The 27,126-nt window shown below is 44.0% G+C and overlaps 2 protein-coding genes across 6 annotated transcripts in view; one reads left to right on the top strand and one right to left on the bottom strand.

Annotated features, from left to right (window-relative positions):
• The window catches only part of Ermard (ER membrane associated RNA degradation), a 37,585-nt gene extending 26,027 nt beyond the window's left edge, over window positions 1-11,558 (bottom strand). For all 5 annotated transcript variants that reach the window (XR_007212171.1, XR_007212173.1, XR_007212172.1 and 2 more), the window contains exons 1-8: window positions 11,526-11,558; window positions 10,710-10,878; window positions 9,309-9,448; window positions 7,872-7,973; window positions 7,376-7,465; window positions 4,523-4,620; window positions 3,469-3,605; window positions 2,707-2,821 (exon numbers count right to left, since the gene is read on the bottom strand). Coding sequence is in view for 2 of the 5 variants with exons in the window: in XM_048354468.1 (XP_048210425.1) it covers window positions 2,707-2,821; window positions 3,469-3,605; window positions 4,523-4,620; window positions 7,376-7,465; window positions 7,872-7,973; window positions 9,309-9,448; window positions 10,710-10,878; window positions 11,526-11,540 (866 nt within the window). In the remaining 3 variants the exon portion in view is untranslated. The remainder of the gene's footprint in view (window positions 1-2,706; window positions 2,822-3,468; window positions 3,606-4,522; window positions 4,621-7,375; window positions 7,466-7,871; window positions 7,974-9,308; window positions 9,449-10,709; window positions 10,879-11,525) is intronic.
• Window positions 11,559-11,818: 260 nt separating this feature from the next.
• Window positions 11,819-24,293, top strand: Dynlt2 (dynein light chain Tctex-type 2). Its single transcript, XM_048354465.1, has 4 exons — window positions 11,819-11,982; window positions 18,261-18,467; window positions 21,674-21,832; window positions 24,123-24,293. Exons 1-4 carry the CDS (start codon window positions 11,869-11,871, stop codon window positions 24,231-24,233), a joined length of 591 nt encoding a protein of 196 aa, XP_048210422.1. The 5' UTR covers window positions 11,819-11,868; the 3' UTR covers window positions 24,234-24,293.
• The last annotated feature ends 2,833 nt before the right edge of the window (window positions 24,294-27,126 follow it).

The raw sequence follows: 27,126 nt of genomic DNA, 5'->3' as shown, positions 1-27,126 counted from the left end.
GAAGTAGCAGTGATACATAGTTGTCCTCACTGTATCTCAGCTCACTTGTTGCTACTTCTCAGATTTTCACCTATTGTAGGGATCTCTGAAACATAGTAAGGGAATCACTGTACTTGCCAATAGGAGAAACAAAATAACTCAATGTTTAATACTCTAATGATTTTAAAAGCATTTTAGTAGCTTCAGTAGAATAAAACAAAGAACATCATCAAAAATCAATCTGTTTCATCACTTATGTAAGCTATTCAAGCACCAAGATTTCAGCGGGTTGTCCGGGCATAAAAATGAATGTATCATTGTTGTATATAATAGGGCAAGCACGTAGTACTAAATTCCTTCTGTTTTTCAGGCTGCCTGCAGAAGTCACTATGATATGAAGTCTGCATGATATAAGACCCATTGGCTCATCTGATACTTGTTTTAATTTCTTGTCACAAAGGCAGTGGAAGGCTTGAGACCTTAGCCCCAGCTGTTTCATAACTACCCTGCAAGAACAGGAGGCCACTGGATTTTTACATGAGTTATGTACATTCCCACATAATTTGGGCTTTTGAAAACATTTCTTCAAAGCTGTCTATGCCACAAAAAATCTATGTCAGAACCTCAAATAAAAAGCTATTGCTAGAGCTAACATTCCAAAAACCATTTTTCCTTCCTGTACACTGGGCTCACAGACATTTTATAAGATGCTTTTGGCTTCCTGAAACACCTATTTCTACTCAGGTATTCATTTTCCTGTTGGTATCTTTCTGATCTTTTTAAACCAGTTGTTTGAATTGATTTTTTTCTTTGCTTTTTTTTTAACCTGTAATATCCTTGATCATCCAAAAATGGCATTTAAAAGCTGGGAATGTAGCTTAGTGGTATAGTGCTTGCCTTGCATGCCCAAAGCCCTGGGTTCGATTCCTCAGCGCCACATATGTAGAAAAAGCCAGAAGTGGTGCTGTGGCTCAAGAGGTAGAGTGCTAGCCTGGAGCAAAAAGAAGCCAGGGACAGTGCTCAGGCCCTGAGTTCAAGTCCCAGGACTGGCAAAACAAAACATGGCATTAATGGGCTGGGAATGTGGCTTAGTGGTAGAGTGTTGGCCTAGCATGCATGAAGCCCTGGGTTTAATTCCTCAACACCACATAAATAGAAAAAGCCAGAAGTGGTGCTGTGACTCAAGTAGAGTGCTAGCCTTGAGCAAAAAGAAAGACAGGGACAGTGCTCAGGCCCTGAGTTCAAGCCCCAGGACTGGCCAAAAAAGATGGCATTTAAACCCTATGATTTTCCATTCCATTTCTATTTTTCTTCCACTGATGTACTTCCTAGCCCTTTTCTTTTTCATGTCTTATTTCCCTTGGTGGGAGCTTAAATGATGTCATGAAATCTAATTTAGGGTTCCTGCATGGGAGCCACAGCTGTCTTTCTCAGAGAAGAAGAGTAGAAAATGGCTTCTTCTATTCGTTTCATTCCACACCACCTCGAGTCTCATCATCAGCTGAGAGATGATGTCTCATAGGTTGCACAGTGTAAGGTCCACCCCTGGGAAGGGCTCCATGCAGATGTCCCCCCACCTGTTCAAGTCTGAGCCCAGTAGCTGAGTTACCTAGGTGACTGGCACACCTGGAGGCAGTTACCTCCTGGTTCTCTGAGATCACATCCAATCACCTGGCCATATCTCCTGCCTTTCCCTATATAATCTGGCTCAACACGAGTCCTTGCTGTTTCCTTTCCTCTCTTGCTCTCTTCCTTTCTTCTTCCTTCCCCACTGTCTCCCCATGCCTCCATCTTGTGTGGGCTGGCAGTTTGCTCTCCGCCAAATAAACTCCTCTAGGCAGAACCATGTGGCGGGTTTCCTTTCCCTTGAACCTTACACACAGTACTAGAACTTTCCTAGAGCAATGGCTCTGCTGTCAGGATATTCTGGGCTCACTCTTACATTCACTTAATATGATCTATGCCTAACAGAGTGCAGTTTTGCTGAAAGGCTGTCCACCTAGAAGTCCTACAGTACACGAGACATCATTGTACCCCCAGGAGATAAGAACTGACTCAACAATAAACTTTGATAGCAAAAAAAGAATGTATCAGAATGAAGCCACCCAAGGAAGGAGAGCGTGTGCTCCCCACCTGTCACATAGAGGCTTTGCTTCTGTATGTGTTTTTTTTCCCCCGAGGGAATGTAATGCCCAAGATGACATTGCTTTGTTTCATGATTCTCTAATACTAAACTCAATGATTCTGTTACAATAAAAATGCAAAAAGAATATTAGACTTTATTGGCTGGACACTAATGGCTCATGCTCTAATTCTAGCTACTCATGAGGCTAAGATCCAAAAACCATGGTTCAACACCAGGTGGGCAGAAAACTCAATGAGAGTAGAAACTGCAATTAACCACCAGAAAGCTGGAAGTGGAGGGTGGCTCAAGTGGTAGATGCTAGCCTTGAGCAAAAAAGCTGAGGGACAGTGCCCAGACCCTGAATTCAAACCCCAGGACTGGCAAAAAAAAAAAAGAGTTATGTCAAGTCTACCAAGAGGATGACACTAATGTTTAAAACACATCTACGAGCTATCTCCTAAGTAATTGTATGAAGGTATTTCATATGAGGTCAATTCCTCCCTATTTCCTTCAACCTCAAGAGCAAAAACCACCAATAGTGAAGAATGTTGAGAAAACATTGCCTCCACCCACCAAGAACAGCTCTGCCATGCTACCCTTACCTGTGTGATTTGAACTTGACCAGCGCCATTTCCCAGTATGGTAACATGATTTTTAATATAAAGGTAGATTTTTTCATCACTTGTTCTAATACTGAAAGTATCTCATAAGTAACACCTGCAAAATAGCAAGTATCTTTAAATATAATCACACTAACCAACTTAGAAATAATAGAAAAACAAAGATCCAACCCTGTCAGGCACATGGACTGGGACTTTGATGATGTTCTTTGTTTTGTTCTACTGAGACAGTATAGTACCTTACATAGAAAGACTACTTGACCCACAGTAACTGAAGTGGCCTCAGGAAGCTTGAAAACAAGGGGACATGACTTAGCTAACAAGAAAAGTAAGGTATTGGTTTGACCAGTAAAACACCTTAACCAAGAAAAATAAAATACATTTTCAGAAAATATAGGCCCTTTATACTATGGCATTTTTGTTATAATAACAGAATACAAATGTTCAAGAAGGGAGAAGACAGCATACAGGGGATAACATCCCTACTATAACTGTGTATGTCAACACATCTGAGGAACAGACCAGCTCTGTCACCATCTTGATTCACACAGCTGTGACTCTCAGTCATTGAAAGAACACTGGAAAAAAATCTCATAAAGGGATCTTCGGAAGCTAATAAAGCCATCTTGCCACTGGAGAATAAGCTATTACACCTGAAGAATTCAGGTCTTGACGTTACTTTCCAATACCTTCATGAAAACACATTAACAGAGGGGGTGAGGGAATATGAAATACAATACTTGCTGGGAAAAACAATCAAATCCTCTAAGTCTTTAAGGGTTACAAAGGGTCGATGTGCTAATGTGGCTTCAGTTTGTTGAAGGAAGTCCTTCAGTAGCCGACCTAGTCCTGCCATCAGCAGTAGCAGCATTGAACAGTATCTAGAAGAGATTACCACAGACACCTTTATAAGGATGAACTCAGCCCATACATCTTAAATTTTTACTTTAAAAAACATTTTTTTTTTGCCAGTCCTGGGCTTAAACTCAGGGCCTGAGCACTGTCCCTGGCTTCTTTTTGCTCAAGGCCAGCACTCTGCCACTTGAGCCATAGTGCTACTTCTGGCCATTATCTATATATGTGGTGCTGGGGAATTGAACCCAGGGCTTCATGTATACAAGGTAAGCACTCTTGCCACTAGGCCACATTCCCAGCCCTTTAAAAAACATTTTAAATTAGCAAAGTAAGTAACATCAAAGTGCAGAGAATGCCTCTAAGATAGATGCTCTGTGTGCGTGTGCGTGTGCGTGTGTGTGTGTGTGTGCGTGCGTGCATGCGTGTGTGTGTATGGCAGCCCTGGGACTTGAACTTGGGGCCTGGGTGTTGTTCCTGAGGTTTTTCACTCAAGGCTAGAGCTCTACTACTTGAGACACTGCTCCACTTCTGGCTCTTTTGCTGGTTAACTGGAGATAAGAGTCTCACAGACTGTTCTGCCTGGGCTGGCTTTGAACTACAATTCTCAGATCTCAGCCTCCTGAGGTAGGTAGGATTACAGTTATGAACCATCAGTGCCCAGCTAAAGATGTAGAATTTGAGCAGTGTAGTCCAGGAAAATAACACTCTACTGAACCCGGGCCTGGACATTTTTTATGATATTTTTCAAGAGGCCTCTCGAGTGCCTTGAGTGCAAGGTCTTGAAACATTACAGACTCTTGTTCTCTGGTATCCACTGATGTGGAACTTGACCTTCCCTGGCTCAGATACTCATCTTTAATAAATTCCTTTCCCAGTTGTGAAATTCAAGAAAAAGTAAACACTAAATACATCAAAAGAGAAAACTTCTCTACTTGCAACTTACTTGGGAGGGATTTCTCGAGGTGAGGCAAACCCATGCCATAAGATGTTTCTCAGGTTGAGTCCATGGGGAGAGCCGATGAAGACTTTCAATACATCCATCTAACCCATAAAGACAGAACATCACTAAATAGTTATGATTACAGAACTGCTGAGCAAGCCAGTACAATACTAAGAATATTTTCTTCTTTCTTTAACTAAGAGAGACAACAGTCTAGGCCTGTAGAGAGTAGTCATAACATTAATAAGCATCTGATAAATATATACCAGGTGCCACACACATTCTGCATGATTCATCAGCTCATCCATCCTCAGAGCAACTTTAAAGAAAGCGATGTTATTTTCCTATATACAGTGACAGGAGCACAGGCAGGGATGGAGAAGTCAAGGCTTCCATTCTAGGATGAACACCAACCCAGCTTTAAAACATCATCAAGGGGCTGGGACTGTGGCCTAGTGGCAAGAGTGCTTGCCTAGCATACATGAAGCCCTGGGTTCAATGCTCAGCACCACACATACAGAAAAAGCAGGAAGTGGCTCTGTGGCTCAAGTGGTAGAGTGCTAGCCTTGGGCAAAAAGAAGCCAGGGACAGTGCTCAGGCTCTGAGTTCAAGCCAGAAACTGGCAAAAAGAAACACACACACACACACACACACACACACACACACACACACACACACACATCAAGGGGCACTCAGTATCTGGGCAAAAAAAGTGACTGATGGAAACTCAGAACTAAGCAACAGGTGCTTGTGTGGTAAAAGGAAGAGGATGCAGCCACAGGTAAGCCAATGGGCACTCTTCTCCTTCATCGCCTGGGGGAGTAGCTCTTTGCCCATCCACCTAAAACACACAGTAGTCATCCCATGCAAGCACTGCTCCTGCACTAGAAAGATGTAGGAAAATGGAAGCTGCTCAGACTAAAAGAAGGATGCAGGGCCAGGAACCGGTGACTCAACGCCTGTAATCCTAACTATGCAGGAGGGTTAGATATGAGGATCTAGGTTCTAAGCCAGCCCAGCCAGGAGAGTCCACAAGACTTATCTCCAATTAAAAACAAAAAGCTGGAAGTGTAACTGTGACTCAAGTGGTAGAGCACTAGCCTTGATCACAAAAAGTCAGGGACAGGGGGCTGGGAATCTGGCCTAGTGGCAAGAGTACTTGCCGCCTATACATGAAGCCCTGGGTTCAATTTTCCAGCACCACATATATAAAAACAGCCAGAAGCGCTATGGCTCAAGTGGCAGAGTGTTAACCTTAAGCAAAAAGCCAAGGATAGTGCTCAGGCCCTGAGACAAGCTCCAGGGATGGCCAAAAAAAACAAAACAACAAAAACTCAGGGACAGGCCCAGAGTTCAAGCCTCTATTCTTGACCTATAATCCTCCCAATTTCCACTTATGGAGTAGTATGTCAGATTGCAGACATGAGCCATCACACCTAGCCCTCTCCCACTGTTTTGTTTTGTTTTTGTGGGGTTTTTTTTTGCCAGTCCTGGGGCTTGAAAAAAGGGCCTGGACATTGTCCCTGAGCTTCTTTTGCTCAAGGCTAGAACTCTGCAACTTGATCCACAGCACCAATTCCAACTTTTTCTGTTTATGTGGTGCTGAGGAACTGAATCCAGGGCTTTGTGCATACTAGGCAAGCACTCTACCATTAAACCACATTTCCAGCCTCTCACTAATTTTTAATATTTTTGGTACATAACATTTGGGAACTATTTATGCCAATAATCAAGAAAAATCACCCAGGGGCTGGGAATATGGCCTAGTGGCAAGAGTGCTTGCCTCTTACACATGAAGCCCTGAGTTCGATTCCCCAGCACCACATATATAGAAAAGGCCAGAAGTGGCGCTGTGGCTCAAGTAGTAGAGTGCTAGCCTTGAGCAAAAAGAAGCCAGGGACAGTGCTCAGGCCCTGAGTCCAAGGCCCAGGAATGGCAAAAAAAAAAAAAGGAAAATCACCCAAAGGCTAAAAGGTAAGCAAAAGGTTAATTTCACAGAGAGCAAATAACAGATCAAAGAAACAAACAGTGTTGAACAGTGTGGAAGAACTCAGTGCAGTAACAGGAGGCTGATTTCATCCTCATCCACTGCTCTCCAGAGAGGGTAGGGTTTTATTGAAGAAAATACTCAACTCCAAATGACAAATCCACCATTCCCTGAAAGTCCCCTTTGATTTGAAGGCACTTGGTCATGTGCTTTCTAGAAGGTTCTGAAAGAGTATGTAGCTCCATATGATTTCTTAGCAATATCTACATTATTTTTCACTATAAGGTGGAATGGATGGATGCAAAGAAAAGAAAATTCTACATTTAAAACACTGACATTTTAGAATAAAATTCCATTATCATTCTTCTAAAGCACAGATAGGAATTTTTCTTTTTTTTCTTGCAAAGAGTCATTGGGGGTATTTATAACATCATTTGTGGCCCATTCAAAAGGACCAATACAGGCAGATAATTGTGAGACACCAATGAGGCCCATACAAAAACATTCGTATCGTTCTGTAAGGTACCAAAACATTTTGTGGACCTTATATGATCCTGAGGTAAACATTTCACACCTTATAAAGGGCCAAGATAGCTAGTCTATATTGAGTTAGTATTATCAGTATAAATACTAATGAAAGTAATATGCTTCAAATAGTTCTCTTGCATTACCCTGGAAGTTATTCTACCACATCAGACTCAAGAAGGGGAGGAGAGGGGCAACTCTCTTAAGATAAAGGAAGGAGAATGCTTGAATCACTAAAATAATCTTTTCCTAGAGAAGCATCACTTTTAGGAAGAAAAACAGCACAGCTAACATTGTCTGTTTTGTGCTGTGCCTCTCTATACATTTCCAGTGAACAAGCTTACCACAGAATGCCCGAAAACTTGAGCAAGCTCCTCAGATGCCAAGAGATCTCTTAAGAGAAATGGACATTTCTTCCCAATCAGCAAAAATACCTAAAATTCAAACAAAAATTGTAAAATTGTGTAATAATAAGCACTAGCCTGCAGCTATTTGTAAAAAATGAGAAGTGCTGGGCTGGGAATGTGGTTTAGTGGTAGAGTGCTTGCTTAGCATGCATGAAGCCCTGGGTTCAAGCTGGAAATGGTAGAGTGCTAACCTTGGGGACAGTGCCCTGAGTTCAAGCCCCAGGACTGGCAAAAGAGAGAGAGAGAGAGGGGGGGGGGTACTTAAACATACATTTTATAATTTCCTAATCATTCAAAACAAATATTACAAATACATACCAAATTACTGTTTGTACGGGAAAGCAGTAATTAAAATATAGAAATCTGAGAGTTCCACATTCGCCAAGGCCATGGACAAATCCAAGAGAACAATAGTGAGAATCGTCACACTCACATCACCCAAGGCTCGCTCCAGACATGATGCCAACTTCATTATACTGAGAGAGACAGTGGGAGAAGGCAGGCTTTCCAAGGCATCAAATATTTCAGGAAACAACTGTTTAGAATAAGATACACAATATGCATTAGAACTCACACTTGTTAAGAAATAATTCTGCAAATTATAAACAGGTTATTCAAAATCAAACCTCTAATAATTTCAACTTCTATATTTGAATTTTTTGGCATAAGTGAATATTTTCTACTTGAATATTATAATACCTAAAGAATTAAAAAATTACAATATCTAAGGATTCTTTTCTCAAATACCTATTGAATGTTAACAAGTCTAAAATAATGTGAATTGAAAAGTCAGGTATTTTTTTTTACCTATACTGTTTCCCACTGTGATTTATCTTATTCCCTTATAATAAATATAAAGCAGGTCACATCGTCCCTTAAAAGAGATAGTGCAGGGCTGGGGATATGGCCTAGTAGCAAGAGTGCTTGCCTCGTATACATGAGGCCCTGGGTTCAATTCCCCAGCACCACATATACAGAAAATGGCCAGAAGTGGCGCTGTGGCTCAAGTGGCAGAGTGCTAGCCTTGAGCAAAAAGAAGCCAGGGACGGTGCTCAGGCCCTGAGTCCAAGCCCCAGGACTGGCCAAAAAAAAAAAAAAAAAAAAAAAAAAAAGAGATAGTGCAAGGGCTGGGAAGATGACCTAGTGGTAAAGTGCTGGCCTCATATACATGAAGCCCTGGGTTCGATTCCTCAGCATCACATATATAGAAAAAGCCAGAAGTGGCACTGTGTCTCAAGTGGTAGAGTGCTAGCCTTGAACAAAAAGAAGCCAGGGACAGTGTTTAGGCCCAAGTTCAAGCCCCAGGACTGTCAAAAAACAAAACCGAGAGAGAGAGAGAGACAGAGAGAACAAATAGAGAATGATTCTCCCACTTCACATTAGGAAATTCAATATATTTTAGAAAAAGACTTCTTACTGATACTGGAGTATTGTGGTCATTTAACATGTCAAATGAAATGGAGAAAAATAAAGACAAACCAGTTTGGGGCTGGGCCATAAATTAACCAGCCTTTCCTCAAATCACTAAGAGATTAAGTACCCAAGAACTCCTCACTGTCCCTCCATGAGCTCTGTCCTACATAATGGAGTGGATTTTTATTTTGTTTTTATGGGAGGGGGGTAGAGCAAAATGAGCACCTCTGTGTCAAGTACCACCACACCAAGTTTTAATTCTATGAGAGACCCAAAAGGAATGTGTTTCCTAGCCTGGGTTCTGTAGACCTGTATAATAAGTCATATTTGTCTTGCAACCCTCAATACTTATTCAGTTGGATGGCCCTGGGAAGGTGTCTTTAAAACTGGCAAGTAATAAGGACATTTAATAGTATTTGCAAAGTTCTTTACTTCTAAAACTGTTTGAAAGCCACACCTCTGGAAAATTTGTCCACTGGAACCATGGTGCATACTGAATTTCAAACTGCTCTTTGGTCAGGGTTAAGAAATGTAAATGGACAGCCTCACACACAGGGCCCAGCAGCCGCACACTTCCCCAGTAATCAAGACCTTGGCCTATAGGATGAGAAGGCAAGTTTTACTATCACAGCTCTGTATTATAGGAGAAGAAAATGTCTAAATCATAAAAAAGTCATTACAAAAATTCTCAAAAATCAATAACTAGCTTATAATTGAATATTAACATATTGTTATAAATAAATTAATGATGCCTGCCAGTTTACAAAAAAAAATAAGATATACTGTCAGTGGAGTGTAAAAACATAAGGATTCAAGCAGGAGAAAAAATTTTATTCAATGTCATTATCTTTGCACAAGTTTACATGAATGCATGCAGGCTCATACTATGTACATCAGACCCATATATCTGTAGTTTGTTATCTATGGTCAATCTCGGTATTGTAAAATTAAATAGAAAATGCCATAAATAAACAATTCATGCTTTTTGGCCAGTCGTGGGGCTTGAACTCAGGACCTGGGTGCTGTTCCTGAGCTCTTTTGCTCAAGGTTAGCATGCTACCACTTTGAGCCACAGTGCCACTTCCGGTTTTCTGGTGGTTTATTGGGGATAGGAGTCTCACAGACTTTCCCACCTGGGCTGGCTTCAAACTGGGATCATGAGATCTCAGCCTCCTGAGTGGCAAGGATTATAGGAGTAAGCCACTGGTACCTGGCAATAATTAATGTTTTAAATGGGATGTGTTCTGAAATCTCCCACTTTACCACACTGTCTTATCTACAATGAGTCATCCCTTTATCCAGAGCATACACACTGCCTGCCCTTTAGTCACTTATGCTATCATATTTACTAAACTGTCAAAATATCAAAATGCCTGGGGCTCAGTAAACTCTTACTTTACTTAATGAAGGCTCCACAGTGCAAGACAGTGATGCAAAGGAGTCACCAGGGCATAAAATATAGGCCACATTAGCTCTGGGACTATGGAGCACACAGGGAATATAAGAACCATAGTGTAGGCTTCAGTATTGAGGATCTTGGAACATAACCCCCCCAAGTATACAGATTATGTTATATATTGTACCTAGTCTATTGTTAACATTTTAAATTATGAGATTTCTAGTGAAAATGAATTATTATGTTCTAAAAATGGATGAATATGCATTTTTTTGTTTTGATGTTTGAATTAAGTTTGGGGTATCCATATAGTTCATAATAAAAAAAATACAAACAATACCCTATTGTCACATCCTGTAATAAAAAGGAGCAGAGGCTATATATAAAAAGGATTCTCTACAGTTCAAGACCTTTCAGTGTAACCGTGCTAAGTGAAATTTAGGATACAAAAACCGTACAGACCTGGTTCTGCATAGCTCACGCAGTCTGTTATTATTTCCCAGTGTATCTCGCCATTATGAGTTACAACGCTATTGATATCACAATTTTCTCTGACTTCAAACCCAACTTTACAAACCATGTCATGTACAGAAGGCGAAAGGCATGTGGTGATGGGATCCCCTATTAGAATCTGAAATAAGAAACACAAATGGCAGTTTAGCAGTAAAAGAAAGAGGAATGCTGATTACTGTGTAAGTCACTGGAAAAATTTACCCTAAGTACAGAATGTAAAGCAGGGCTACTGCTGACATGCTTTCTGAACAACAGCTGGGGAGGGGGAGGAGGGGGGCGGCGTGACTCACAGTTCCAGAGCCCAAAGTGTGTTAAAAATCGTTTCATTCATGTATCTTTGTTAATCCATGAGTTGGGCGATTCAGCGAGGTTTCTCATTAGTGTGGCGTCCCTTTAGGACCGCAGTTACCAAATCATCGTTATGGGGAACTAAGGTCAGAAAAGCCGAGGCCGACACGGCCTCCACGGCCCTCGGACACACGCACCCACACGCGCGGGGTCGCCCGGAGGCAGCCGGCGGGGCGCGGGGCCCCTCCCGGCCCGGCCCGCGTTCCCGCGGCCCCCGCTTGGGGCCGACACCCTTCCACCACGGGCCTCCGGGAGGCCGTCCGCCGGGCTCGGGGGCCCGCTGCGGGCAGCCGCGAGCTCGCTTCTCCGGCGGGGAGCGGGGCCTCCGCGCGCCGGCCCCTCCATCCCGGACGGGGCGCCGCACCGGCGGGCACCGAGGCCCAGCGAGCACCGCCGGCGCCGGAGGGGAGCACAGACCTCGGGGTCGGCCATGAAGCCCCGCAGTCTCCCAGCCGGCCAGGGCCGGGCAGCTCGGTCCGCGTGGGCTCAGCGCGCGCCGCCCCGGAGGAGGCGAGGCGGCTCCCACCGGCCGGAAGCCCGCGGGAGCGCGGCCCGGCGTGCCCGCGGAGGACGCAGGCCTCGCGCTGGCGGATGACGCAGCCCGCTCCGACCGCCGCGCCCCGCCCCACGCGCGCGCCGGAGATGCTCGGGAGGCACCGCTTCCGGCCGCGCGGCGCACGCGCGGGGCGGTCCGGAGGCGCAGTGGGCGTTTGACGGCCATCGCGGGCCGGCCGTGCGGGGTCCGGGAGAGCGGGGCCAGATGGATAAGCGAGCCCGAGCGACGAAGCCCACTGTGAGCCAGGCTGCTCAGCAGTCTCCAGCCACCCCGAGAAAGGACCGGGACCGGAGGCCTAGCATGTTCGAGAAGGAGTCAGTGAGTGTGAAGCCACGGGCCCACGACTGCCCCCTCTCCGGCATCCCCGGAGATGGAAGGCGACGGACGGGTCGCTTCCCACTCGTGCTTCTGCCCTGCCTTCCACATGCATAATGAAGCTTGAGCCTGGGCTGAACAGCACCCCTTAGGCTTGTGCCCCATCTTTACAAGATCCTCACCGATTCTTTTCTAACATTCAGCTTTGCAGGTTTCTCAAGGATAATAGTATTACTGTGTACAAAAATGCACAACTTTAGTATATGCAAAAAGGCCATTTTACTAGCTAAAATGACTCTAAGTATACCCTATACGTGTATGCATGTATATTATATATGTGTTGTATATGTATATATGGTCGAGCAAATAGTCATTATGTTCAAAGTACAAATTGAATTATGTAAAAATTGTATTATGTAACTCGAGGGTAGGGATGGGAGGGAGAAAATGGGAGAGAACAATGGAAGGGGTGACTTTGATTAAGGTGCATTGTACTCATAACCTGACTTAAGGAACTGTAATTTCTTTATACAACTACTTAATAACAAAAGTAGGTAGCTATCGCTCTCTCTAGTTAGATAGATATGAGAACTTGATATTTGACAGAAAGTTTGAAAATGTTCTATTGACTTGTCTGATACTAATAGAACACCAGTATTTCTGTAAAATTATACTGTGAAAACCATTAATGTAATCAACACTACATCTTTCATTAAAACTTGGAGAAAAATAACCAGTCCAAGGATAACAAAACTGTGTATTTGAGCTCAGTCTAGAGCCTGTGTCCTGATCATCTGTCCTGGGCAGGGTGTCTATTTGTCTGTAGCTGTTCTTACTCCATGGAACTCAGCACCAATAGGATGAAAACAAATAACAGGTAAATAAGAGTAAAATAGCTCAAAATATTCCAAAGTAAGAATCCCAAAGTAAACATAAAAAGGTCGGCATCATTACCAGTTCCACTGTCTCTTTGGAATTGATGTTTTGCAGAGGAAAAATCCAACAATGGAAATGAAAGAACGTAGGTCATGTTGGCACAGCTAGTAAAAAGAGAACAAAGATAGAAACCTATATTTATTGGACTTCATACTAGATGTTCACAAGCACCATGCTGTGTAAAAGTCTTGAGTAACAATAGATCACTTATCAGGAGGGAAAAATTTGCTGTACTTTGGCAAGAGATGTTGACTTGAATAAATTGTTTACTAAATGTCTGAAGTTCTCTTGAAAATTGAGAGTGAGGGCTGAAAATGTGGCTTAGCGGCAGAGTGCCTGCCTAGCATCCGTGAAGCCCTGGGTTCAATTCCTCAGTACCACATATGCAGAAAAAGCCAGAAATGGCACTGTGGCTCAAGTGGTAGAGTGCTAGCCTTGAGCAAAAGAAGCTCAGGGATAGTGCCCAGGCCCTGAGTTCAAGCCCTAGGATTGGCCAAAAGAAAAGAAAGGCAGTTGAGGTTGAACTCAAAATGAGAAATGGAAGCTAAAATAGAGGAAAGAAGCAACATGGACTGAGGCAGCTTATTTTATGTGAATATGAGTTATCTTGAAAATACAGACTCTTAGAGGGAAGAAATTTGAGTAGGCTAGTAGTTGAAAAAGTAACCCACAAATGTTCACTGAATAAACACAAAAACACTACTCACTAGTAGTCATTTGTATTCCAAGTAACCAGTGTCTTCTGTGTTTCTGAACATAGGAACCATTTTGCTGCAGTATAATTAGCACTGATTTCTTGATTCTGATGTCATACATCAATTATTTAAATGGTGCAAGCTAATTTTATTTTCAAAAACCATTCATTGAATAGAGTTTTGGTGACATTGTCACTTAATTTTGTAGGAAGTTGAAATCCAAATTAGGCTTAATGTGATGAAGTATACATTGAAATTATTGAACTTTATTTAAGTTGCATGTGGCATGCCAAAGTGCCCCTGCTGTGTTTCTGTGAGTAGGGCTTTGGTTCTTTTCTTTTGAGTTTGTGAGCTGTTCTGTCATTCTGATATATTTTTGTTTAGCAATTAGCAGTTTCTGTTGTCTGCATCCAGAGATCACAAAACTACTTAGATTACTAAAAATTGAACATTTATTTGACTTGTGCATATAGATTTGAAGACCCCAAGCATTACTAGAAAATAGCACTAGAGAAGCATTAATGACATGAGTAAGCATAGTTGATTCGAGGTCAATTAGCAGGCCCAGTAAAAGGAATTTCCACATCAGTAGGCTAAATAGTTCAACTCGGCTTGGATTAATGGATACCAAAAAGATGGTGATGTTTAAAACTTGTTCCTAATCTTGACTATACTAAATTAAGAGACAAATACACATAATGAGTTGTGCAGATACGGTCTTGAGAACAAAATAAGGGTTGGGAATATTAGCTCAGTAGTCAAGTGTCCCCCTAGTAATTGCATGCCTCACCCTGGGTTTCAACCAGAACACCACTAAAATGGGTTAAAAATTAAGATGCAACTCTATTCTCTGATTAATCTACTTTTAAAATAAAAATGCTTTAAAGTACATGGATGAAGAAAGACATAACCGAAATTTCCGACAAAGCCAGCTTCAAAGCAAAGGAAGTTATTAAGAGGGACATTCATAATCATTAGTGGATCAGTTCTCCAAGAACACAACAATTTTTTTAACAGATAGGTAACTAACAACATGATGTTAAAATAGCAAATCAAAGCTAACAGGATTTAGAGGAGAGATTTGCGGATCTTTTGTTAACAGTAGGAGATTACAATGTACCATCATCAAAAAGAAAAGGACAGGATATGGTTGGCTCGCTAGTAGAGCATTACTATGAGTGAGGGCCCTACTTTGTTCCCTAGCACTGCAAAAGGGGAAACAAAAGACCAGGGAGAAAACATGATGCCATATTTGGGTTTGATAACAGTAACAGTTGACTATGTAATTGATATCTATAGACTACTTCAGCAGCAGCAGATTATTCTTCTTAAACTTCGTACAAACTTAGGGATAGTCAGTATGATACAACACATTCTATACCCTGAAACATCTTTTTTTTTTTAAAGTGAAAGTCATTACAATGTCAAATCTACGACCACAATGAAATTTTTGAAACTAGAAATGGATTGTGGAAAATAAATTGGAAAATGGCAAAACTTGGGGATTGAACAATATATTTCTCATAAAAATGGGTCAAAGAATCTGAAAAAAAGAACCTTTTTAAGTGAAAATGGAAGCAATGTATTAGGATTTTATTAAGTTATTAAAATTTTAAGAAGTAATGGACTGAGGAGTTGGCTCAAATGGTAGAGCGTTTGCCTAACAGGTGTAAGGTTTTGATTTTAATTCCGGTGCCACTAAAAACATTTAAAATAAGCAAAAGGAGTTTCTATAGGGAAATTTATCTCATTAAATATTTGTCTTAAAAGAACAAAAAGATCAAATCTAATTTTAAAAAAGCAGAAGAGCTGAGTGCTGGTGGCTCATACCTGTAATCCTGGCTACTCAGAAGGCAGAGGTCTGAGGATCACAGTTCAATGTCAGCCCAGGCAGCAAAGTCCAAGAGATTTATCTGGAAGTGGTGCTGTGGTTTAAAGTGGTAGAGCAATAGCTTTGAGCACAAAGAGGCTCAGGGACAGTGGCCAGACCCTGAGTTGAAGCCCCAGGACTGGCCAAAAAAAAAAAAAAATCAATAAAATTGATAACCTATGTAGAATACTGTGAGAAAAAAAGAAACAATATCAGAAATGCAGAGGGAATATATCATTACAGATCTCATAAACATCATATAGATAATAAATGAATAATATGAAAAACTCTATACCCAATGATTTTATTTGATGGCCTACATGAAATAAATCAATTCCTTGAAAGTCTGCCAGAATTTACACAGAAATGAGAATCTCTTGATTGGGATATATTGTATACACAGGTGGAAGTGTCACAAACTCTTTTGTACATCTTGCATTTTATGAATTTTTTTTTTTTTTTTTTTTGGCCAGTCCTGGGCCTTGGACTCAGGGCCTGAGCACGGTCCCTGGCTTCTTCCCGCTCAAGGCTAGCACTCTGCCGCTTGAGCCACAGCGCTGCTTCTGGCCGTTTTTTTCTGTATATGTGGTGCTGGGGAATCGAACCTAGGGCCTCGTGTATCCGAGGCAGGCACTCTTGCCACTAGGCTATATCCCCAGCCCAATTTTATGAATTTTTTAATTATAAAAAGATACAGAATTCTTAACAAGCCTGTATCTTTTTCAGTTGAATTAAATAATTAAATCCTAAACAGGAAGCATCAAATACAAGTTGTTCACTAGGAAATTTTGCCAAATATTGAGGGGAAAAAATACCAATTGTATGTTCTTTTTCTTTTCTTTTCTTTTTTTTTTTTTTTTTTTTCAGAAAATAGAGACAGAGTCAGGTCAGCATTAACCCTGATACTAAGGCCAGACAGTGACCCTTCTCCATTGTTGGTGGGAGTGCAAATTAGTACAACCACTTTGGAGAACAGTGTGGAGGTTTCTCAAAAAGCTCAATATAGACCTACCCTATGACCCAGCCATACCACTCCTAGGCATCTATCCTAAACAGCAAAACCCAAGATATCAAAAAGACATTTGTACTTCCATGTTTATCGCGGCACAATTCACAATAGCCAAAATATGGAAACAACCCAGATGCCCCTCCACAGACGAATGGATCCAAAAAATATGCTACTTATACACAATGGAATACTACATAGCGATTAGGAATGGTGAAATATTGTTGTTCGCAGGGAAATGGTCAGAACTCGAACAAATAATGTTGAGCGAGACAAGCCTAGAACACAGAAAACAAAGGGGCATGAGCTCCCTGATATATGACTGTTAACAAAGGGAGACGGAGAGACAGTAGAGACCAAGTCTGTGAATACTATATATGTTCTTGATACATTGTATATTGTATATATGTCTACATGACCTAGACAAGGGATAGAAAAACAGGACGTAAGATATCACAAGAAATGTACACACTGCCCTACTATGTAACTGTACACTTTTTGCACAACACCTTGTAAAAAATTTATGTTCAATTAATAAACAAAAAAAATAGAGACAGAGTCAGGTCAGCATTAACCCTGATACTAAGGCCAGACAGTGACACCAAAAGAAAACTATATACCAATATGTATTATGAATATTAACACAAAATTTCCCAATATAATGCTGGCTTTCAATATTACATTCAAAGGACTGAGGTGAGAGGTCAGTCACTCACATCTGTAACCCTAGTTGCTTAGGAGACTGAGGTCTGAGAATTGTAATTCAAAGCCAGCCTGGGCAGAAAAATCTGCAAGACACATATCTCCAATTAATCAGCAAAAAAGCCAGAAGTAGAAACATGCCTGAAGTGGTAGAGCATGCTCCTTAATTGAAAAAAGCAAAAGCCAAGGCCTTGAGTTAAAGCCCCAGTACTGGCACCAATAAATATATCATGACCAAGTGATATTGTTCAAATCAACCAAAGCAATACACTAGAGAAACAAAACAAAGCAATAAGACACACAATCAAGAAAAAGTCCTTGACAAAATTCATCATTCCATAATGAAAATCGTCAGCAAACCAGGAATCACCAGCAAACTACCACAACATAATAAAACCCATATGTGGAAATTTCACAGCAAACACAATACCCAATGGTAAAAGACTATCTGGAAGAAGACTGGAAATTAATCTGGAAAATACTAGGCTCTAAGTCAACATTTCTTTATGCGTGTTCAATGCCCTGCAATCAATATTACATTTTCAAAACATGGACACATATATATATAACAAATGAATACATTTTTGTTATCTTTGTCTTTACATCTCTGTCCCCTGGCCACTTCATTGTCACTCTGGAGACCATACTTGTTTCTAGTTCTTTTGGATGTTCTATGGATACTTAAAATATGTCCAGTTTTTTTTAACTCGGGCCCTGAGCCACAATCTATTTCAGGCTTTTTGAGGGGTAACTAGAGATAAGAGTCTTGTGGACTTGCCTGCCCAGTCTGGCTTCAAAACTTGATCCTCAGATCTCAGCCTAGCCTAGTAGCTAAGATTATGTATGCCTCGCCCACCCAGATTTTTATATGCATATATATGTATATCTCAGAAGAGAGCTTTTCTTCCCTTTTACCAAATTGGTAGGTAGGAGTAATCGGGTTTAGTGATTACATTTCATAGAAATCTGTTATAGCAGCTTTACAAGGTTTGTGTGAACTCTGCATCCACTGTATCAGGATTCTCAAGACTGAAGTTTCATTTTATAACAAAGTGCAACCTTTCTCCTTCAGTATGCACAGATCTTAAGAGAAAGGCTGAGAGACTCTTTTCACGATGTTCAATATGTGGAGCCTCCATTTGATGACTCGATTGCTGACATAGGTAAAGAATGGAAGAGTGCCCTGGCAAAACTCAAGTTTTCTAATTCATATAGAATGGAGCCAACGAAGAAATTTCAAGCTCATTCAGTTGAAATCAAAATCCAACAAATACTAATGGTAGGTTGGGGGCTGGGTATGTAGCATTGCCAGATTAGAGCCAATGAATATGAATAGTGTGTGTGTGTGTGTGTGTGTGTGTACACATGTATGCCACATACATATTATATATATATGATATACAGGTTATATATGTTAATATGATATACACATCATAACATATATATGGCAAAATCATAGGAATTGGTGAATAAACTGTAGAGTTCAAATGGTCCTACAATGTGCTACAATCTGTATGCAAGCTGGAGACCTAGGATAGCTAGTGGTGTAATTTAGTCAAAGTCCTGAGGACCTAATAGGAGCTGATAGGGTAATTGCCCCTGTCCGTAGGCCCAAGAAACTCCAGCACTAAGTGCAGGAGAAGATAGGTGTCCTGGCTTAAAGAGAAAATATACCTTTCCTTTGCTCTGATATCCTATTCACAATTAACAGATACATGATGCCTACTCACTTTATGATGGTGACCTTTACACAGTCTTTTCATTTATATGTTTACTAATATCTTCTGCAAACACAGAGACACAACCATGCATAATATTTTTCTGGTATTGCAGCATAACACAGTCAAGATGACAAAGAATTAATTATGGCAAGTCCCACTCCTTGTCATCTGGATATGCTTACTAATTTCCTTAAAACAGCATGTCAGCAGGGTGCTGGTGGCTCATACCTTTGATCCTAGCTACTCAAGAGGTTTGAAGACAGCACAGCCAGCAAAGTCCACGAGACTCTTATCTCCAATTAGCTACCAAAAAGCCAGATAAGGAGCTGTGGCTCAAGTGGTAGGGCACTCTCCTTGACCATAAAACCACTGTTCTCAGGGATAGTACCTAGGTCCTGAGTTCAAGCCCCAGAACTGGCACATGCACACACACACACACACACACACACACACACACACACAAAACTGTGTCAAAGACAACACATGCTTACAACTGGAAATGTACCAATCCCTTCCCCAAAAGAACTGGTGATGTTCTAGAGTGATGGACACTCTTTGATATACTGTAACATAAACACTATGGTGTAGAATTAGTGATAATACTACTAAAAGTCTATATATTTTATACTATATGATAAGAAAATAATGATAGAGAAGAAAACAAATACAGTCACATATGGATGTATGTACACACATTTATATATGGAGGAATTGCTTGTGGCACAGTTCTCATTCTTGTAGCAGTTCTTGTAGCTGGTATCTATAACTATCTTCTCGGCTAACTTGTTCGTCTCTGCCTTTGGTAAGCAGCTCCGCTGCCCATGGCTCTTCCCAAGGTGACTCAACGTTCATTCCTCAAGGACCTGGGTCATTTATACTTCTGTATGATTGGACTATTGTAGTTTTTCAACAATCAGATATGATTGTTGGCATGGTAATACTGATAACAGACTGAAAGATCCCCTATATTCCCAATATACTTCTTGTCATCTCCGTTGTAGAGTGGTAGTTCAATTTCCCTTTAGTAGTATGACCAGTCACTAATCAGTAACTTAGTTATGATCAGTCAGTTACAATGACATAGCTCCCTTCCTTGCCTATTAGTTCAGAGGCATGAAGGACCCAGGTGCCAAGTCAGAGTTATCTTCCAATTCAGTGGAACCATTTATGTCTCTTAGTAAAAACAACTTTCCCTCTGAAACTAAAATCTTCAAACTAACAGAGCAACAGTTTTCTAGTGGGTCATATTACACCCAGTTCATGATGGGTAGGGTGCGTGGTAAATTGGTAGCCAATGGGCAAGCATTTTGTCTTTCCAAAGGCCCAGCAGCAGGCCAAAAATGATTTCTCTAGAATAGTTAACTGCAGATGATGGCAAAGGCTCTTCCCAAATTCCTAAAGGCTTTCCAAAGGCTCCAAATAGCATCTCTCCTTGCCACTTTCACTTGAAGAACCAATAGACCTTTGGGATCATATGGCCTAAGAGGCAGAGCAGCTTATAGAAATCTGGGCCTAGGGCTGGGAATATGGCCTAGTGGCAAGAGTGCTTGCCTCCTACACATGAAGCTCTCGGTTCGATTCCCCAGCACCACATATATGGAAAACAGCCAGAAGGGGCGCTGTGGCTCAGGTGGCAGAGTGCTAGCCTTGAGCGGGAAGAAGCCAGGGACAGTGCTCAGGCCCTGAGTCCAAGGCCCAGGACTGGCCAAAAAAAAAAAAAAAGAAAAGAAAGAAATCTGGGCCTACTGCAACAACCTTGGTACATTATGGTATCAGTATAATGGACCAATATGAGACCTCATATTCCTAAGAGGAGGACAAAATCTTTGTAAATTCTCATGGGACTGATAGTTGATATACTCCTAAGATAGGACAGAGTATTGGTGGTTTTGGTTGCTGAAAGCAAACTGGTTTTGGTGTACCTTACAGATAGGTCTCTGGAAATAGCAACTGTTGGTCAATGGCTGCACAGTAGGCTTAAAAGACATTGATTTTCTTAAGCTATAAAACCACATGACCCAGCAGCTGCAATTGGAGTTGTTATTCTGTTAAGCTTACATACATTCTCCATCTGTCTTCTGCACAGGCCAGATAGCAATGGCACTAATATCATCTTTTCCCTCTATTTTTATTAGCAAATGTTAATTGTACAAAGGAGTTTCATTGTGATGCTTTTATATATGCACGTAAGAAGATAACATGTAAGGAGATTGATGCATTATGACCCGCAAGTCTCTAAGTTGTACATTACTTTATTAATGAACATTATTAGAAGTCTTTGGTTTCCTTTGCACATTCCAATGAGAGACCATAGAGAGGGTAAGAAAGATGTAGGCTTTAATTCAAGGAGAATGAGGCAGACAACATAATGTAAGGGTGATGGGTCCAAATAACGACTGCTTTAAGAAAACCCAGATCTAAATTTAACAAATATATAAATGCAACATTTTTTTACCACATTTTTCCAGAAAAGCCTTAAGAAAGTTGTCTTTTATCTCCCTATTAACTGTTTGACAGAATAATCTAGAAAACGGAAATTTCCTGCCTAAGCGTAGATAATGAAAGGCAATGGAATATAATTTTTAAAACTAATATTTTCAAAATTTGTTATGGAAGTGATAAGCATAATAATTATTTAGTGGTACTTTCCAGGAATATATGCATTTTTTCAATAAGTATGTACTATTTAGATACATGTGTTCATTTGACTTGAACTTTTCTATTGAAAAATTGATAATTGAAATATTTTCTTAATGTTTTCAAGGAAACTCTTAAAGATGTCAAATATGATAATAAGGCCTTCTCACATTTATCACTTGAATTGGCAGACCAAATATTGTTAGCAGTCAAAGAATTTGGTTTCCACCGTTACAAGTTCATTATAAAAGTGTTATTTATTCAAAAGACTGGTCAAGCAATAAACGTAAGTATCCTGCTCACTCAGTGTTAGTTGGTCAGAACTGCATGGTATTTCTGCCCTAGCAATATGAGGTTATGGTGCTGACTCCAAAGCATGTGAAGAACTGGAAGAGCCTCTCAGTGCAAGGGTCATTTTGCTAAAGATGTTCTAATTTATTGTAAATTATTTGAAAAAAATTCTAGCCTAGAAATAGCACTTTAATAACAATGCATTAAATTTCATAGTTAACCTGTTTCTTAATCATGTCAGTTTTAATGTTATTTAAGTTAATTAAGTAGTCAGCAAATTTATGGGACACAAATGTATGTTAGGTACTGAGGAGAATACAAGGAATTCTAAGACTAAACCATGAGTCTCAAGTAGTGTTGAAGCAGGGAAATAAAACAGCCCAGTTTCAAATTTAAGGAAAGGAAAGGAAATGATGATTGGTAAGATCCCAGGTAGAATGGGAGACACACTGGCTGTGGGCTTGGTATGAGGTTTTCATCACTGAAGTGAGGACGGTAAAACCTACTTCCTATAGGTGTTGTGATGACTAGATTTTATGTGTTAGAATCCTTAAATAGGTGCTAGTTGAGAGCCCTCAATAAACACCGAAGGTTATTAACAATGAAGGCTATAATAATAATAAAGATTATACTAGTGGGGCACTAGTGGCTCACACCTGTATCCTCAATATTTAAGAGGCTGAAATCTGAGGATTAAAGTTCAAAGGTAGTACAGGCAGGAAAGTCCATGAGACTCTCATCTCCAATTAACCACTAAAAATCAGGAAGTGAAGCTGTGGCTCAAGTGGTAAAGCTTTCGCCTTGAGCACAAAATATCAGAGATAGCACCCAGGCTCTGAGTTCAGCTCCAACCTGCAAATAAAAAAATTTAAATGTTATATGCACAAATATAGATAGATGGAGATAGCAATAAAACCATGTATCTAGAGAGTTGATGATGAATAAATGGTAGTACTAAAACTTTTTTAGTACTCTGAGGCTTCATGGAGAGAGGCCCGAATACTCAAGCAGATGGAGAGGATTTGAGAAGGCATAGGGTGCTGGTGACATGAGTCAGCAACACAGGCAGTCTTGACTGCCCCAGAAAAGTTCTACCTACCCCATCTCTTCCATGTACACATATTTATTAGAGGAACATGCTAGATGACCATTAAGTCCTCTCGGGAGAAAGTTGGGATAGAGTGATATACTTGGATGTCAAGAGTAGCTGCTTGGGAATGCCCACAGAAAGGAAGGGCTGGTGTCCAGACGGCGAGTGAGCCCACTGACCAAGAGGCAGGAGAAAACTTGGAATGCAAAGCTGGAAGGTGGGGATGAATGTGGTGTGTTTGATTAATAACAGGTGTAGTTGCTGCTCTCAGCTAGTAAAGCTGAATGTTAGGTATGATGTGGAGTGGGGTGTGTTGGCTGGTATGACTTTAGGTTCTTAAATTGACAGCCATTTCCACTCATCGTATTGTGGGATCTTCACACAGAGTCCGGATGGGCTATGTGCTGTCTGCTGGCCTCACTGGTGTTCTAACAGGATGTTATGATTTTGGAGGGCCCGGAGGTCAAGGCCCCTCCCATGCCTGACAGTGGATTTTGCTGCTGGCTGAGACACTTGTTTCTTCTGCAAGTGCACCATAGTCTCTTGAATTAAGTATATTTCTATATGTGGAGTTCCACAGTGTTCCATGAAAGAGAACAGATGTTGCAAGAGCCTTGATGGCTTTGCTTGAAAGTTGCACATTTTCATGTTATGTTGGTCTAAGCAAGCTAGAAAGCCATCTCATATTCCAAGGATGAGGAAACAGCCAACCTTTTTTATAAGAGAAGCCATAAACAATGTGTGACCATTTTAGATCCACCACAGATCAGCAGACCTGAATTTAGATCCTGTATGGCTTTGCAAGCAAAGGAGTAGCACTGGTTGTTTGTATAATTAATGCCATTTCTACATGGCAGGTTTCTAATTAACTTTTGGCTAAAGATCTTTCAAGGGTATCAAAAATTCCTTACATTTATAATACATCAGAACAGTTTTGTAGGTGGAGCTACTAGACCCCATTAAAAGGCCCAGACATGCTGAGGAAACAAAATGTTTTTGCTAACAGCTCCCAACAAATGAGGAGGACCAAGGAGCCTACCTCCTGAGTCTTCTTCTGAAAGGGACACTTGGACAATTACTTCCTATTTGCACCTTTCTGAGATAGTGATGTGCTTACTTAAAATCAAATGTGAATTTTAGAATGTCTTGCTAACATGTTGAATTTAAAGCTGTCTTTGAAACATTGTTCTCACAGATCGCCAGCAGGTGGATCTGGGATGTTGCGTGGGACAGCTGGGTAGAAGCTAAACATGAAACAGAAACGTACGTGGCACTGGCATTGGTATTTGCTCTTTATTGTGAATAGCTCCTTACACATATCAAGTGTTCACATCCCGACTTTTAAAAAATAAAGCATATTAATAGATTTTGAGCCTTACTGATAGTATTAACTATAGTCTTATCTACAAGTGAAGCAGTTCTTTTTCTTCCTTCCTTCCCCTCCTCCTTTCTTTTTGTGGTACTGAGCCTAGGACTTGGGGCTTTGAGCTTGCTAGATAAGCTCAAACCAACGTCTTAATTTTAGATCTATGTTTTCTTCATTCACACTATCTCCCTGTACAATTCTTCCTTAACGCTGAGAATCTTTTTCATTTACTTTATTTATTTATTTTTTTGGCCAGTCCTGGGGCTTGGACTCAGGGCCTGAGCACTCTGCCACTTGATCTGCAGCGCCACTTCTGGCCATTTTCTGTATATGTGGTGCTGGGGAATCGAACCCAGGGCCTCATGTATATGAGGCAGGCACTCTTGCCACTAGGCCATATCCCCAGCCCCCCACCTTTTAATTTATTCTCAAGCCAAACCGGAATTATGGATGTAATTGAGGTCAGTCTTTTCCATAGCTACCTGTAGATCTAAAGGTATCTTTGTATCTCTTAAACCCCTTTCTAATCAACCTCAAAAATCTTCAATTTTCTACTTCTTCCCTCTCCTCTGATCTTCCTTTAAGGGCAATTATGTATTGGTACCATAAGCTTGAAGCTGCTGATGAACAGGGCTCCTAATTCATGTGGTCTTTCTGGCCTCTCCCTTGCACAGCTGAGGTCAGTCAGTATTAACTTGTAATGAAATGCTTAAGAGACAGAATTACCCATTGAGAATTCTAGAACCAAACAACTCAAGAGGTAATTTGTGAGTGTTAAATTCTTCCAAAGAATCTGACTGAGGCCCTGGCTGAGAATCGGGAGGTAGATGTGGGGCAGGAGCGGGCTAGTGGCTCCTAACAGCTCTGGAAGACAGAGCAACTCCTCGGACACGCGGCTCCGTGGACAGGCTCCGTGGACAGACGCCGGCCGTGCGGTCACCTCCGCACACCGGCGCAGGGCGCAGGCCCCAGGGCGAGGGCGCCGGCCGTGCGGTCACCTCCACGCACCGGCGCAGGGCGCAGGCCCCAGGGCGGGGACAGACGCCGGCCCCAGGGCGAGGGCGCCGGCCGTGCGGTCACCTCCGCACACCGGCGCAGGGCGCAGGCCCCAGGGCGAGGGCGCCGGCCGTGCGGTCACCTCCGCGCACCGGCGCAGGGCGCAGGCCCCACAGCGGGGACAGACGCCGGCCGTGCGGTCACCTCCGCGCACCGGCGCAGGCCGCAGGCCCCACAGCGGGGACAGACGCCGGCCGTGCGGTCACCTCCGCGCACCGGCGCAGGCCGCAGGCCCCAGAGCGGGGACAGACGCCGGCCGTGCGGTCACCTCCGCGCACCGGTGCAGGGCGCAGGCCCCAGGGCGGGGACAGACGCCGGCCGGGCGGTCACCTCCGCGCACCGGCGCAGGGCGCAGGCCCCAGGGCCGGGACAGACGCCGGCCCCAGGGCGAGGGCGCCGGCCCCAGGGCGAGGGCGCCGGCCGGGCGGTCACCTCCGCGCACCGGCGCAGGGCGCAGGCCCCAGGGCCGGGACAGACGCCGGCCCCAGGGCGAGGGCGCCGGCCCCAGGGCGAGGGCGCCGGCCGGGCGGTCACCTCCGCGCACCGGCGCAGGGCGCAGGCCCCAGGGCCGGGACAGACGCCGGCCCCAGGGCGAGGGCGCCGGCCCCAGGGCGAGGGCGCCGGCCGGGCGGTCACCTCCGCGCACCGGCGCAGGGCGCAGGCCCCAGGGCCGGGACAGACGCCGGCCCCAGGGCGAGGGCGCCGGCCCCAGGGCGAGGGCGCCGGCCCCAGGGCGAGGGCGCCGGCCGTGCGGTCACCGCCGCGCACCGGCGCAGGGCGGAGGGCGCGGCCCCCTGGGCGAGGACGCCGGCGCCCTGCAGAGGGGCCGCCGTGTTCCACGCCGGTGGCCCGGGCGCCCGGGGAGCGGTGTCCGTGTCCGGGCTGGGTCTTGTGCGCCCGCCGGCCCGGCCCGGCCCACGCGGGGCCGCGCGCGCACTTCCGTGGCCCTGGCCCTCTGGGCCTGGTCGTCCGTCCAGCTGCTTGGGGCGCAGACGCCGTGGCTCTTTCACCCGTCCTCAGGCGTCAGGGCTGCGGCGGGCTCCAGCGGGGGTTCTCGGTGCCCGCAGCCATCTCCGGCCGCACGGCCGTCCCAGGCCGCCTCCCGTTCGGGAGGCTCGGCTGAGAACAAAGACCTCGGCAGCCACTGAGGGTTCCCGGGCGGCGGAGGGGAACGCCGGGCGGGGGCGGGAGGCCTCGGCCGAGGGCGGGGCCTGGCCCGGGGCGGGGCCTGGCGCGGGGGGCGGAGCGTGCATCCGGATGCCGTGAGAGCCGGGGCTGAGGGCGGGGCCTGGCGCGGGGGGGCGGAGCGAGGATCGGGATGCAGGCTGGGCCCCGATGGGGGCGGGACCTGACGCAAGGGGCGGGGCCGGGACCCGGATGCAAAGAGGGTCTGCGACCCCCGAGCTGGGCAGCGGGCGGCGGGGGGGTGGGGGACGCCGGGCCCGGAGGGGTCCACCGGGGCGGCGCCGGCGGGGCGGGGCCGGCGGGCGGCGCGGAGGCTGACGTGCGAGCCGGGGGCGGGGGCGAGAGGCGGCGGCGGCGAGCGCGCTCGGCGCGGGGCGGGGCCGGCCGAGGCGGCGGCGCGGCGGGAGGAGCGGAGCGTCCGGGCTGCGTGGGAGCGGCGGGCCGCGGGGCGCGGGGCGCGGCGCGGGCGGCCGAGGGCCCGTGGCGGCGGCGGGCGGCGTGCGGGCGGCGGGCGCAGGCGCGGGCGGCATGGCGGTGGCGCTGGCCGGCCGCGGGGCGCGCGGCGGCAGGGGCCGGCCCCCGGGCGGGCGGG

The sequence above is a fragment of the Perognathus longimembris genome, chromosome 9 (assembly GCF_023159225.1).
Source record: "Perognathus longimembris pacificus isolate PPM17 chromosome 9, ASM2315922v1, whole genome shotgun sequence".
Classification (NCBI taxonomy): domain Eukaryota; kingdom Metazoa; phylum Chordata; class Mammalia; order Rodentia; family Heteromyidae; genus Perognathus; species Perognathus longimembris.
This window is presented reverse-complemented; position numbering and strand designations above follow the sequence as displayed.

Coding starts and splice junctions, on each gene's coding strand:
- Dynlt2 (XM_048354465.1), top strand. CDS start 11,869: ATGGATAAGCGAGCCCGAGCGACGAAGCCCACTGTGAGCCAGGCTGCT. Junction 11,983..18,260: donor GCATGTTCGAGAAGGAGTCA/GTGAGTGTGAAG, acceptor TTTCTCCTTCAG/TATGCACAGATCTTAAGAGA. Junction 18,468..21,673: donor AAATCCAACAAATACTAATG/GTAGGTTGGGGG, acceptor AATGTTTTCAAG/GAAACTCTTAAAGATGTCAA.